This window comes from Nerophis ophidion, linkage group LG19 (assembly GCF_033978795.1).
Source record: "Nerophis ophidion isolate RoL-2023_Sa linkage group LG19, RoL_Noph_v1.0, whole genome shotgun sequence".
In the NCBI taxonomy this organism is placed as follows: Eukaryota; Metazoa; Chordata; class Actinopteri; order Syngnathiformes; family Syngnathidae; genus Nerophis; species Nerophis ophidion.
This window is the reverse complement of record NC_084629.1, coordinates 12,115,021-12,130,892: the sequence shown is the minus strand read 5'-3', so window position 1 is coordinate 12,130,892 and position 15,872 is coordinate 12,115,021. Positions and strand designations below refer to the sequence as shown.

General features: G+C 40.6%; 1 protein-coding gene across 2 annotated transcripts in view; it reads left to right on the top strand.

The window, feature by feature from the left end:
- Positions 1-6,778: 6,778 nt before the first annotated feature.
- Positions 6,779-15,872, top strand: part of zgc:113337 (uncharacterized protein LOC503741 homolog) — a 42,850-nt gene continuing 33,756 nt past the window's right edge. The window contains exons 1-3 of one of the 2 annotated variants that reach the window (XM_061879174.1): positions 6,779-6,957; positions 13,059-13,145; positions 13,222-13,542. In XM_061879174.1, the coding sequence (XP_061735158.1) occupies positions 13,061-13,145; positions 13,222-13,542 (406 nt within the window). In that variant the 5' untranslated portion in view covers positions 6,779-6,957; positions 13,059-13,060. Of the gene's footprint in view, positions 6,958-13,032; positions 13,146-13,221; positions 13,543-15,872 lie in introns of both variants that reach the window. The other variant, XM_061879173.1, reaches the window with a different exon arrangement.

The window sequence follows — 15,872 nt, the reverse complement described above, 5'->3', positions numbered from 1 at the left end:
ATTCAAGAGAATAATTACTCTGAAACTCGGGAGTCTCCCGGAAAAACTGGGAGGGTTGGCAGGTGCTACGCTGTCAAGCGGCATTCATATAAAACTCGCGCACTAACATTAAATTTTCATATTAACGTGCGGGCCGCATGTCTGAGATCCCTGGTTTGGACATGGCAAAAAGCAAAAAAAAACTCTCTATGCAGTATTATTTCATTATAAATTTCAAAAGAGTTGTGTGGCTCCCATTGTTTTCTTTATTTTGTGAAAAGGGTCAAAATGGCTCTTTAGTGCAGGGGTCGGCAACCTTTACGACTCAAAGGTTTTGGTGCTATTAAAAATATGTGAATACATAATTCCCTCATTTATCGCTGTTATTTGGCTCTGGGCCTGACCATGGTGAATTAATTTCCGTAAAGAAGGAATTATCCATCCATCCAAGGTCGGTTCGCGGAGGAAGCAGCCTAAGCAGGGAAGCCCAGACTTCCCTCTCCCCAGCCACATCGTCCAGCTCCTCCTGGGGGATCCCGAGGCGTTCTCAGGCCAGCCGGGAGACACAGTCTTCCCAACGTGTCCTGGGTCTTCCCCCTGGCCTCCTACCGGTCGGACTTGCCCGAAACATCTCCCTAGGGAGGCGTTCGGGTGGACTCCTGACCATACTCTGGAATGCCCTCCCGGTAACAGTTCGAGATGCCACCTCAGTAGAAGCATTTAAGTCTCACCTTAAAACTCATTTGTATACTGTAGCCTTTAAATAGACTCCCTTTTTAGACCAGTTGATCTGCTGTTTCTTTTCTTTTCTTCTATGTCCCACTCTCCCCTGTGGAGGGGGTCCGGTCCGATCCGGTGGCCATGTACTGCTTGCCTGTGTATCGGCTGGGGACATCTCTGCGCTGCTGATCCGCCTCGACATCTCTGCGCTGCTGATCCGCCTCCGCTTGGGATGGTTTCCTGCTGGCTCCGCTGTGAACGGGACTCTCGCTGCTGAGTTGGATCCGCTTTGGACTGGACTCTCGCGACTGTGTTGGATCCATTGTGGATTGAACTTTCACAGTATCATGTTAGACCCGCTCGACATCCATTGCTTTCCTCCTCTCTAAGGTTCTCATAGTCATTATTGTCACAGACGTCCCACTGGGTGTGAGTTTTCCTTGCCCTTATGTGGGCCTACCGAGGATGTCGTGGTGGTTTGTGCAGCCCTTTGAGACACTAGTGATTTAGGGCTATATAAGTAAACATTGATTGATGATTGATTGATATGCCCGAACCACCTCATCTGGCTTCTCTCAGAAATTGAATATTTTCATTGCTTGAACATAAAACTAAAACTGTTTAGGATATTCTAAATATGTTTTAACAATGAGTGCCCTAGACATGAAATGACACCCACATAGTAAAATTATTTTAATCCAATATAGTAATGCTGCCTTAGGCTGAGCCATTCAGTATGCACGATACTGAACATGACACTCTGATTGGTTTGGTATGGTTTCTTCTAGTCGTCAATGCCACTGTGGTATTAACATTTTTCATTCTTAAAGCCATTTGTGTGCTTAAAAATGCTTAATTTTGCCCAAAAATGCGTTTAAAATATGTTTTAAAAAGCTACAAAATTCAAAGCCTGATGCAGGGAAGGACAACTGTATTTAAAATGTAACAAGTAACGTAAACAAAGCAAAACTCTTTTAAATTACTTCCATATTGAAGTTGTTAGTGTTGTGTTAATAACACTACAATGTACTAGAACTTTTGTAAGAAATACACCATAGTTCCAAAGGAAACATAATGACATCATTCTCTCTAATGCATCATGCATAGTGTGACAGTGACAGTCAGTGATGTCATCTTTGTACTTCTCTCAATGTAATCAAAATATTGATCCCCCTCCTAGCACCAGTACATTTGATCCAAAATTGTGAAATTGTTGCGTGCAAACTGAGCAAGTCAAGATGCCCAGAAAAGGTAAAGGAAAGAAGGGCAAAGGCGCAGGAGACGACCCTAGTCTCCGTCCCCAGATCTTGAGAGACAAGCTGAAAAAGGAGGATGCCAACACGGTGGTGAACTCCGTGAAGCTGAACGACATCTATCGTGTCAATCTGCGCCGCAACAGGTGTGTCCAGCTCAAGGAGGAAATAAGGGCTCTTCGGCAGACGTTCGAGCGGCGAGATCAGGACCTAAACCGCGCTGTGGAGAGGTTTTCATGTGGCGTGCAGAATGCAGAGCGTCTCTCGGCCCAAGTGTGGCGTGTTCATCGGGAGAAGGTGGAGCGTCTGCGTGCCTTGCAGGAAAAAAGGCTCAAGTTCTTGCTGCAACAGTGGGACATGGGCCAGGAGGTCTTTGATGGCAAGCTGGAGTGCATAAGCAAAACGATGGCAGTGTACTTCCTGCAGTCTCGAGTGGGTTTTGAGGACACATTAGTTCACTTGGAGCGACACCATCAGCAGGCCTTAGCGACCATCCACAGATTGTACAGCGAGCCCATGGAGGGTCACGCGGTGTACGAGAAAACCAAGGACTTTGAGGTGGAGGAGTGTTTCTTGGATCAGAACGTGAAGGTCCTCAAAAATCAAAAGGCAGAAAAGCGCTACATTATAGAGAAGGAGAACGTGGAGTACATGGAGGAGAAAAAACAAATCTCAGTCAACACGTCCAAGAAGAGTGTGGCGCTGTACAACACCATCATCGAGACGCAGTCCCGGCTGGAGGCCACCGAGAAGAGCAACTCGGCCATGACGGCCAAGCTGACGACCGCCAGGAACAACGCCAAGGCCAAGATCCACATGCTCCTCAGCCAGATGGCTCAGAATCGCGTGCCGGTCCAGACTATGATGAATGAGATCAGCATCCGCAGCAACAGCGCCGCAAAGAGCCTGAGGACGATCATCGCTCAGGGAACTAGGGTCCTGAAGCTGGCCGAGATGTGCCGCCATTTGGAGAGCCAGCAAAACGAACTGGTGGATGCTAAAGAACTCGCTAAAGTGTCCAAACCGGAGACGGTGGAGCCGTCGGACATCTTAGAGTTCCCCGAACTGAAGAAGCGCTACAACAGTGCACAACTCCACCAAGAGTCTTTGATGCAACACCATAGGAACCTGAAAGAGGTTAACCAGCAGCTGCAACTCCTCACCTATCAATTCATGGACGCCAAGACCATGAACCCTGAAACCCACAACGGACCTTACAACCCCCTGCTGGTGAAACACGCCCCCATTATGAAAAATGGCACCAATAAGCACCTGCACTGTGTCATAGAAGGTGTGCATGCCATCCGGACATTAACCATCAACAAATGAAGAACATACCGTAAATACTATAATTGTATCGTTTGTTTACCTAATTGAAATCAGACAAGGGGCTTAGTTTTAAATATTGTCCTTTCTTGCTATTAGATGGTGAAAAACATGAAATATGCCTATTTGTGATACTCTAGATCCTCTCCAGTATTTACGTCAAGAAAGAATACAGGCATTAGTGATGTATATGGAATTTATCGATACTGATACCAATATCAAATTCTTTATCAATACCGGTATTCATTCGTACTCTTCTTATCAGTACTGTATCTTTTATAGTACAAATAAAGATGCAAAAACATTATTTTTATTAAGTTTTTATAAGCACAAGACGTTGTCTACTACCAACATGTAATATCTCACAGCAGGGAAGTCTTTTGTCAAAACATGCTTTTTGAATCTTAAACAAGTCAACTATGTTTCCAGTGCAAGGTGCAATGCAGTTGTTAGGTCATCAACTTATAAGACCACACAGATCCATCCCTGGGGTTATATTCATTGCAGTTACACTCATCTTGAAATTAGGTGGGTTTGCATTTAAGCAAGGGGTGTGGAACTCCCCTCTGTACGTCAACTTTGTGGCTTTCCTCAAGGCGTTTGACAGCCTTCATCGCGATACAGTGTGGCACCGTTATGGAATCCCAACCAAACTGAACCCACTCATCCAGAAATCCTACAAGGGAATGAATGTCCTGCCAGGTCGTCTATGGAGTTGACCAGACGCTTTGACATAAAGACTGGTGTCAAGAAGGCCTCTTATTGCCGTTTCTGTTCCTCCTCGCCATCGACTCGGTGACGACGGACGGAAAAAAGAACAGCATTCCAGTGGACCCTCTGGTCACAGCTAGATGACCTGGACTTCGCCAACGACCTTGCCCTACTCTCGCACAGCCAACATCAGATGCACGACAAAATGTCAATTCAATTTTAGCTTCCCATGTTGGCGTCCACATCCACCCCCGAAGACCAAGATCTTGAAGATCTACTCTACCAATACAGAGCCAGTGAAGTTTGGCACTAACAACTTAAGGAAGTGGAAACCTTCACGTGTCTGGGCAATGTGGTGGACCAACAGGGAGAACCGGACAAGGACGTGAAAACCCGCTTTGGAAAGGCAAGGGCATCCTTCATCACCCTCAAGAACATCCGGCGATCCTACCTAATCACAACGCACACAAAGGATTGCCTGTTCAACTTGAACATCAAGTCTGTCCTGCTGTACGGAACTGAAACATGGTGATCAACAAAAACTACCAAGAGTGTACAGACGTTCATCAATTCCTGTCTGAAAATAATCTTCAAGATCCACTGGCCGGAAACCATCAGCAACACAGATCTCTGACAACGAACAAACCATGCACCATTGGAGGAAGTGAGCAGGAGGAGAACATCGGGTTGGATCGGCCATGCCCTGAAGAAACCAACATCCAACATCACCAGCCATAGGCCCTGACCTAGAATCCCCCGGGGAAGAGGAAACAAGGAAGACCAAGGAACATGTAGAGAAGCAGATCAGTCACACCCGGAGGAAGCTAAAAAAGATCGCCCAGGACACAGGACGAGGCCGGGGAGTTTTTGATGGCCTATTCCTCACCAGTGGTACAAAGCCCGAGAATAAAATCATGAATAAAAATCAAATTATCATAAAAATAAACGTGCATTAATTCATGAATTAATCATGAGCGGTAAAAAGCAGTAATACCACTGAAGCGATTATTACAAACAACACATTAGTTTTAAAGCGCATGCAGAGGTAAAGAAAGTTGCTGGATGCTGCTACTTTAAATGCAGCTACTGCCATCTTGTGGCACTAATCAAAAGAAATAAAAACTACATGAGAAGATGCCAACAGCCACAGCTGTTAAGGGCAATGGGCCCCATTCAGCAACCGTTCTTAAAAACACATTTTGTTCTTAGGCCCACATACACAGTTTTTAAGCAGATTTTTGTATTCGCCAATGTTTTCTTAGCTGGGACTTGTTCATAGGTAAGAACAAAATCTACGAGTGCTACAAAGCAATCTTAGGGTGGCCTATTTGTTCTTAAATGGGACAAGTTTCCTTACTTCTATTGGCTAATGTTAAATAAATATCATGCATGGATGGATGGATGGATGGATGGATGGAGATAAGACAGACAGACAGACATAGCAAAATGAGCAATATATATATAGACATTTCAAAATACTGTGTGCGCGCACACACACACACACACACACACACACACACACACACACACACACACACACACACACACACACACACACACACACGATGGCAATGCTTTTGGTACTACTGCAAGATGCCATCGTGCCCTGGGCAGAGAGCGCATATTTCACGACCATGTAGACCTATTTGCCCGAAGTGACAAATATTTATTTAAAAACTTTAGGCTACCGAGAGCTGTCCCCCCTTTCTTAAACGTGCGTTTTAACATTATGAATTTCCCCCGCGGGATAATATGAATTTCTCTTCAGTAATCTGTGTTTTCTTCGTGTGTTTGATGTTCGGCGTTTCTGCCGAAATTGTACCCCTATAACGGGAATTAAAGGTGTTTACTTATGCAAATTATGGATTTAAGGAGTTTACGTATATATATTGTGGAAATAAGGGCGTGTTTGTATGCAAATTATGATAGGCACGCACTCGCTAACCATTTGGCATTCAGCAACTTAAGAACAGCAGCTGGGAACTATTTGGGCGTTTAAGAACACGTCATGAATTTGAATGGACTCCTCTTAGGAAATCACTTAGGAAGAAAGATAAGAGGAAAAGTTAGGAATTTATTGCTGAATGGTGCCCAATGTTTTTTGAAGTGAAGTGAATTTTATTTATACAGCGCTTTCCTCCAGTGACTCAAAGCGCTTTACACAGTGAAACCCAATATCTAAGTTACATCCAAACCAGTGTGGGTGGCACTGGGAGCAGGTGGGTAAAGTGTCCTGCCCAAGGACAACAACGGCAGTGACTAGGATGAAGGAAGCGGGAATCGAACCTGCAACCCTCAAGTTGCTGGCACGGCCACTCTACCAACCGAGCCATACCACCATCTGGTGCTAATCAGATATATTGGAGGTTATTTGCTTTGAATCAACTAATTGCCATCAATTAATTGATTTTTAAATGTCATTATTTATTGAATAGAGACAGTTTATTGGCGCTTCAGCAAGACCTCCGCCAAGGCCAAACATCTATATTCCACTCAAGCGCCATCTCTTTGTCCAGCTGCACCGCCTGCCTCACTGATGCAAGTAGACGGTAACAGTTAAAAAGTGACTACTAAATCATTGCAAAAATTGTGTTTTGCTTACTAACTAAAAAGCGATCAAAACAATATGTCGCATACTTGTGTACAATAGCAGCATATTAAATAGACTTTTCTCCTGCTCTCATATACTGATTTTCAACACCATCACGCTAGAGGGCGCTGTGAGTCCAATCCCAATGCTTCCCAATGGTCTTTCCTCTCCTCCCACATCTCCCCTTCTGTCTGTGCTCCTCATCAGTGCAATCTGGAGCTTCACCCTGCTGGTGCACATTTGGTTGCACAATTGAAAACACTCAGGAGTTTAAAAAAAATCTCTTTGTTGTTCTTTAAAAGGGATATCAGGAAGCCACAGTGACTTGGGATATGTTGCTGAGGTAGAACACCACCCAGCATCTGGTGAAAAGGAAAGGTAAGTGCCTTGTTTTGAGGATTTTCAGAGTATTTCCTGCATGAAAGCATATATAATTAGCGTGTAAATGCTGTGTTTTACTTTAGTGGCTTGACCACTTTGGAGGGAGTTATTTTACTTGCGCAGATGTTTGCATTGTACGGAATTTTAGGGTTTGTTGGGTCCTTTGAACTGAACCTTTGGAACTTTTACTACACTTTTAGACCTAAATCAGTACAATGTTACCTGAATTAAATTTGGGATCCACAGGGAGACATTACACGGACACATACATACATAAGTATACATCTTCCTCTTCAAATATATTACCATGACTTAATAGATATTTATAACTTATATTTTCACTGTCGGTATATGGTATATGGTTCATACTTTAGGCATATTTACTTGATTAAAAAAAAAAACACAAAATCCCAAGTTTTAGTTGGACAATGTAATTTATATTTGTTTTGGATGAAAAGAAATTAACTCACAAGATTTGGAGATACATGTGTTTTGTGTCTGCGATGAGGTGGCGACTTGTCCAGGGTGTACCCCACCTTCCGTCCGATTGTAGCTGAGATAGGCACCAGCGCCCCCCGCGACCCTAAAGGGAATAAGCGGTAGAAAATGGATGTGTTTTGTGTATGAATAGTTTATAAATAAGTTATAAAAATGGTTAACATATGTAACAAAACTTTACCAACATGTCGCACATCTCTGTAAAATATGGAGTTCATGTTTAACACAAAGTATTGACCAGAATATTTTCCGGGAAAATCAGCATCCTTCTACCATGCATGACAATGCTACTTTTTTTTTTCTGAAAATATGTAACTCTGACAAAAAAAAAAGCAGTAGTAGTAGTTTCAAATAGAGCAAAAATAGATATGTTTACGTTTACGTAGTTTGGTGCAATGTTTGACAGGTGTTATCTTCTTACAAAAACCTAATCTACCTCTACAGTGGATGATTTTACTTGGCTTAACAGGGCTATTATTTCCCCCCAAAATGTTTAATTCTGACAAACGAAATAGTAGTAGTAGTTGATAAAAAAATCAAAAACAAATGTCCCCTCTCAGGAACATTTAAATAGTTTAATGCAATTTTTAACTAGTGTCATCTTCTTACAAAATACCTGGTGTACGTTTACAGAGGAGATTTGTGTTTGACATAACAGGACTATTTTATTTTTTTAAATGAGTAAATCTGACAAAAGAAAAATACCGGAAACAAATATCCAGTACAGTGGACGTTTACATAATTTAAAGCAGTTTTTAACAAGGGCCATCTTCTTAAAAAAGACCTGATATACCTCCACAGTGGATGTTTGTGTTTTGCATAATGAGGCTATGTTTTCTCCAAGAATCTGTAACTCAAGAAACAAAAGTAGCAGTTTAGAATAGGGGTCACCAAACTACGGCCCACGGGCTGGATACGGCCTGCCTGCGTCCAAAATCCGGCCTGCGGGAAGTCCCAAATTTAAAAAATATGTATATAAAATGTATTTATTTATTTTTTTTGTCATTTTTATTACGTATTTTTTTAATCCGTCTTAGACACTCAGGCAAATCATATTGTCTAAAAATGTATTTTCTCATCAATTACATGACATCATCGGGCCGCAGTAAGTGCCCGGGGCCCGGCCAAATTCTTTTAACCCAATGCGGCCCCCGAGTCAAAACGTTTGGGGACCCCTGGTTTGGAACATACCAAAAAAATAAATGTCCTCTGCAGTAGCCGGTTTACATAGTTTGGTAAAAAAAATTAACAAATTTTATTTTCTTACTAACACCTATTCTACTACTTTAATGGACATTCTTGTTTTGCATAACAAGGCTATTTGTTTTGCAAAAATCTGAAACCCTGACCAAAAAAAATGGCAGTAGTCATCGTTAAGAATAGATCAAAAACAAATGTCCACTTTAAATAGTTTGATGCAATTTTTAACTACGGTCATTTGCTTGCCAAATACAGTGGACATTTGTGCTTGGTATAACAGGGCTACTTAAAGAAAGTGGGTGTTTGCATAATTTAATGCAATTTTAAGCTTTTCTTAAAGTTAAAGTTAAAGTCCCAACGAAAGTCACACACACACTAGGCGTGCTGAAATTATCCTCTGCATTTGACCCATCATCATCTTCACCCCCTGGGAGGTGAGAGAGCAGTGAGCAGCAGCGGTGGCCGTGCTCGGGAATTATTTTGGTGATTTAACCCCCAATTCCAACTCTTGATGCTGAGTACAAAGCAGGGAGGTAATGGGACCCATTTTTATAATCTTTGGTATAACTCGGCCGGGGTTTGAACACACATCCTTCCAGTCACTTCTTCCTATACTCCTTTTCAGCAGTAATGGGCAATATCAGGCTACATGTAGCTAAGCTACGTAGCTTAACTTCATTTCTCAGTAGTTTTGTGGTAGCTTAGCTACTTTTTGAAAGAGTAGCTTTACTGATTGATTGAAACTTTTATTAGTAGATTGCACAGTACAGTACATGTTCTGTACAATTGACCACTAAATGGTAGCACCCGAATAAGTTTTGCAACTTGTTTAAGTTGGGGTCAACGTGAATTACTTCCAGGACGGCGTGGCGAAGTTGGGAGAGTGGCCGTGTCAGCAATCTGAGCGTTACTGGTTCAATCCCCACCTTCTACCATCCTAGTCACGTCTGTTGTGTCTTTGAGCAAGACACTTCACCCTTGCTCCTGATGGGTCGTGGTTAGGGCCTTGCATGGCAGCTCCCGCCATCAGTGTGTGAACGGGTGAATGTAGAAATACTGCCAAAGCACTTTGAGTTCCTTAAAAAAAAGGTAGAAAAGCGCTATACAAGTACATCCCATTTACTTATTTTTAGACCCCTGTAGCTTATATCAAAGCTACAAGATACAATAATGCACGGCTAATCCAGGCCAAAAAAACATGCAGAGAAAATACAATGACCTTGATGAATGTCAACATCCATACATACGGAGAAAATCCATAAAGATTCGTTGGTGTTTCAGCATTTGGTTGAGGTATTGGCAAAACTATACGGACTGGCCAATCAGACGTAGGACAAGGCGGGTTATCAAAACTCATCAACAAAATCAGAACAATCTCGCACTCATGTCACATGACAACACAAAGAAAATGGCAGCGGGATTCTCTCCCGCGGATAAAGATTTTTCCTTTAGTGATGAAGACGACGTCCAGGAAATTGATTATGAGTATACTCGGCCATATTTAGACAACTGTATGAGTTTAGAGAAAACAATACTCAAAACCTTAGTTTTTAGTTGTTTACTCTGAAAAAGTGGCTTAAGGAAAATCAGAAGTGTGATCCCTAAAAGTGGGTGTAGTATGTACAAATGGGCCCAATTATTTTCAATGTGTTTTTATTTTTGTACTTGTCGTAATCCTTTTGTATGTGTTTTACCCTTCTTTCATCTTTCTTTAAAAGCCTAACCAAGGACAAGGGTTGCAAATTATCCTGTGGCTAGAAGTCTTATGTACTTTGACATCGGTTACCATTGGGTAGTAATGTTTAATTGTACTGTCCCTGTCAAATAAATACATAAAAATGGAAACCCGAATCATAGCTGCTCTCTTCATATAAGACAGGGATGTCCAAAGTGCGGCCCGGGGGCCATTTGTGGCCCGAAGCTAATTGTTTACCGGCCCGCCACACATTCTGGAAATGCTATTGCAAAAATAAAAAAGAACATTAAAAATATTGGAATGAGGTGAGATCTATCGAGAAAAAGTTGCAATGTTGACACAAAGCTGCCATGCAGACTGTTTTTTTTTTTTTCTTTTGTCTTTATTTTACCATGTAAAAACCATCTTTACCGTGGACCCCGACTTAAACAAGTTGAAAAATGTATTCGGATGTTACCATACAGTGGTCAATTGTACGGAATATGTACTGTACTGTGCAATCTACTATTTACAAGTTTCAATTAATCAATTATTTATTTTAATTTTTTTTTGCCATTGCTCAAAACAAAAAATAATGACAAAAAAAAATCCATGTTATAATGAATTATTTTCAAAGCTCCAATTAGTTCAAAAATGTAACTTTAAAATTTTTTATGTGTTAAATATTGCATATATTGTCCAGTTGCCATAAACAAGAAAGTTTTCGTTGACAAAAGAGCATAAAACAAACAAAATAATAGTTAAAACGTAAAATCGACAGATATATCTGAAGTTGATCTCGTAACTTAAGTGTTGAAAGTTTAAAAAAAAAAACTAATAAAAATGTATGACTTTCTGAGTGGGGCACCTTTTGGATCCCAAATATATTTAATGGTATTTTATTTATATTTTCACTGTGATTACTCAAAAATAATAAATAATTAAAATCAATGGTGTCCTGCATTATTGATCTTTTAGGGCTCTAATTACTAAATACTGCATATTTCGGTTTTACTATTAAAAGAACAAATATGTTTTTGACAGAAATGCCATAAAACCTTTTTTTTTTTTAAGTTGATATAGAGATTTACTGTAAACGTTAAATAAAAAATAATAATAAAAATGTGACTTATTTTTTTACATTTTATTAACTGAGAACCTTTATGGTCCCCGGGATCCCTACAGGTGAAATAATTTTTAAAAATCCATATATTTTGTTATGGTTTGAAAATGAAAAATATCAAAATGGCCCCCGCATGCTTTAATTTTACCGTGTACGGCCCTCAGTGGAAAAAGTTTGGACACCCCTGATCTAAGACATCCAACACAAATTTAGGAACACACATTTAGGTGAGTTGAGTTCATGAACAGTTTTACTGCACATAACCATTACCAACTGTTACCACACAACACACAATTCATTTAATTGTTTTTGTCAATATAAAGATAGATACTGTTCTTTTTACTGTAGGTAAAGAAAATGAACAACATTATATGAGTAGGCCAAAGAAAAGGCAAATCAAAATGCTAGAGGTAGTTGTTAGTGAGTCCTTTTGTACACTCTCAGTTACATTAACATCGATATTATACATATGGGTCTACAGATATAAATGCCGTTAAATGTAATTTTGATATAGCAAGCTACTTTTGCCGGGTAGATTGTTGTGTAGCTTACTACATTTTCCAAGTTGCTTGCCCATCACTGCTTTTTGGACATGTTGTAAAGAAATTTATAAACATGTAAAATATACAATGTGTTATACTGAAACTATATACATGTTCTAAATGAAGTTCAACCAACAAACCAACTTTTTACAAAAGACCCTATATACCGCTCCAGCTGAAGTTTGTGTTTTGTATAACAAGGCTATTTTCTTCTCCAAAAACGTGTAATTTTGACAATAAAAATTGTAGAGTTGTAGTTTAAAATAGACCATAAACTAATGTCCACTGCAGTGGACGTTTACATAGTTTGTGGCATTTTTAACAAGTATTATCTTCAGTCAAATCTGAATTTGACCTGATCTACCGCTGCAGTGGATATCTATGCTTGGCTTACATCTGACAAAAAGAAAAATACCGAAAACAAATATCCAGTGCAATGGACGTCTGCATAATTTAATGCAAAATTTCACACGTCATCTTCTTACAAAATATCAGATTCACCTCTATTTGTGTTCGACATTTGCTAAGTTTTAGGTGGATGTACGACGACCCTGACCTCTCTTTTTTGGGACCAGGTTTTGTTTAACGAAATGTAGTCATCATTTTAAAACAATTCGAGATGTCTTTTAATTTCAAATCACGTTTTTAAGTGAAGTGTGAATTATATTTATATAGCGCTTTTCTCTTGTGACTCAAAGCGCTTTACATAGTGAAAACCCAATATCTAAGTTCCATTTAAACCAGTGTGGGTGGCACTGGGAGCAGGTGGGTAAAGTGTCTTGCCCAAGGACACAACGGCAGTGACTAGGATGGCGGAAGCGGGGATCGAACCTGCAACCCTCAAGTTGCTGACACGGCCGCTCTACCAACCGAGCTAAACCGCTTATTGGTTTGTGTGTGACAGGAAGCAAAGCTCTGACTCGCTCACCTGTTGGTTTGCATGTATAAATCGAGTACAACAAGACATACTAAGGAAAAAAACGGTCTTATATTGTGGTCAGCACAGTAATCAAAGTTTGATTTCTCCTCACCAGATCTTCCTCTTGTCTTACATGAGCAGAGATGAAGGCGATAATGATGATGCTGGTATCCTGTAGGAAATGTTTGCACTTGTGCGTCCTCCTGTTGGCGATGGGGATACTAGAGGGTAAATCTTTTGTATTCAACTCACTATCACGCCTGTGCTAGTGTCGTTACAATGATTGATTATGTTTGTGTCCAAGGTAAGGTAACAGCGCCGGAGCGTACTCAAGCCACCGTTGGGAAGCCGTTCACATTAAACTGCGCCCTTTCAAGGGACAGAGGTGAATCTGTGAGACAGGTGCGTTGGCTGGACGTCCAGAACCAGACGCTGCTGACCTACCAGCCGGGCAACAGGGACAGTGTGAGCGGACAGCAGCACGTGGAGCTCACCCCGTCCTCAAAGGACACCTCGGCCGTCACCATCCAGAGGGTCAGCTTTAGGGACGAAGGATGCTACACTTGCATCTTTGACATGCACCCTTCTGGTTCCAAGCAAGGGCGCACCTGCCTGACTGTCACTGGTGAGTCAAATGAGTTGATTTTTACCAATCCAATCCACTTTATTTATATAGCACATTTAAACAACAATAAAGTTTCCAAAGTGCTGCACAGCCATGTTAAAAACAATATTATGCTCCACCAATGACTGAATAAAACAAAAAATGAATAAAAATAAAACCAATAAAAACAATATAAAAACAAATATGATTAAAAACTATTTTAAAAGGTAAAATCAATTAAAACAGTAAAATAGAAATCAAAGTGTATAAAAAACACAGAGGACAACAGAGAACAGAGGACCACACAACTCACGTAGTGTTAAAAGCCAAAGAATAAAAGTGGGTCTTAAGACGAGACTTAAAACACTCCACTGTGGAAGCAGTTTGAACATGGAGGGGCAGAGTGTTCCAGAGCTTAGGGCCGACCACAGAGAAGGCCCTGTCTCCCCTGGTCTTAAGTCTGGTCTTTGGCACCACGAGCTGGAACTGGCTCTCGGACCTCAGAGCGCGCGCAGGGATGTACATTTGGATGAGGTCCGAGATATATAAAGAAGTTCCAGGGTTGAACAGTGGAAAAAAAGTCAATTGATCTATCAATCACAACTTTATTCACAAAGCGCTTTTTATACATAAAAGAAATGCAACGCAAAAACAATACCCTCGATGACCCAGATCCCCCATTATCACATAGGCATGCACGGAAAAAAGATACCAAACACACATACACACATATACAACTATATGAACAAATGAATGCATGGCTGAGTACAGAGGAGACATTTGAGTAAACACTATCACAGGAGCCATCTGCACCAGGAGGTCATCAGACCACCAGGACGCTGACACAAAGCGCCCCCACAAGCACGGCCGATAACCCCTGAGGCAGATGGCTCCTTCTGAGGAACGTTTGAAAGTAAAAATAATAAAATTGTAAAAGAGTAGGAACCATGAGTGGAGATAAAGTATACAATACAACTAAGCTAAAGTTAAAGTTAAAGTACCAATGATTGTCACACACATACTAGATGTGGCGAAATTATTCTCTGCATTTGACCCATCACCCTTGATCACCCCCTGGGAGGTGAGGGGAGCAGTGGGCAGCAGCGGTGCCGCGCCCAGGAATCATTTATGGTGATTTAACCCCCAATTCCAACCCTTATTGCTGAGTGCCAAGCAGGTAGGTAATGGGTCCCATTTTTATACATATGTACATCAATTAAAATAAATAAAATAATAATAGATTAGATAAAAAATCTAAAAAATAAAATGACTATACAGTAAAAATGGAACTAAGTAAAATCTTGCATAACTAATAAGATAAAAAGTAAAATACGAATAACTTCAATAAAATAATATATATTCGGTAAAAGCCAAATCATAAAGGTGGGTCTTAAGCCTGCTCTTGAAAACATGAACATTCTCCGCAGTCCTGAGGTCTTCCGGAAAGCTATTCCATAGACTGGCGCCATAATGGAGGGAAGATGCCATCACATGACTTTGTGTCCTGACTTTTGGAATAATGAGGGGAGATGAGTGCCGGAGGATCTCAAGAGCCCGGGAATGTTCATAGGGTTAAAGCAAACCTGAAAGATAAGAAGGCTCAATACCATAAAATAACATTTATAAACCATAAGAAAAACCTTAAAATTGATCCTGAAACACATGGGGAGCCAATGCAGAGATTTTAAAACTGGTGTAATGTGAGCCCGCCTTCTGGTCTTCGTCGAGACACGTGCCGCTGAAATTTATAGTAGTTGCAAAGGTGTAAAAACCTTTTTAAGATAACCAGAAAGCAGGGCATTACAATAATCTATACGACTTGTAATAAAAGCATGAATTAGCGTCTCCGTGTTGCCCTGAGAGAGAACTTGGCGAACTCTGGCTATATTCTTAAGATGATAAAAAACTTTTTTTTGTTATATTTTTGTATGTGGTATTGAACTAAGGTCAGAGTCAAAAACGACGGCCAGATTTTTTACTTGTAGTGATCGAGTTAAAGACAATGATTGTAATTTTGATGTGTGTTTCTCTCTCAGGGCCACAGGGCCAATGACTAAAACTTCCGTCTTGTCCCGGTTAAGCTTTAAAAAGTTTTCTGCCATCCCGGACATAAAATCTGAAATGTAATTAAAAAGAGTATCAATTGGTCTTTGTCATCGGGAGACATGGAAATATACATCTGTGTGTCGTCAACATAACTGTGGAAATTAAATCCATGTCTCCTGCCAAGTGGATTCATGTAAAATATTAAAAAGAATAGGACCTAAAATTGATCCTTGAGGCACACCACATGTGATTTCATGGGTCTTTGAGGAGCATATATCCAAACTGATCAAAAATCAAATATCTGT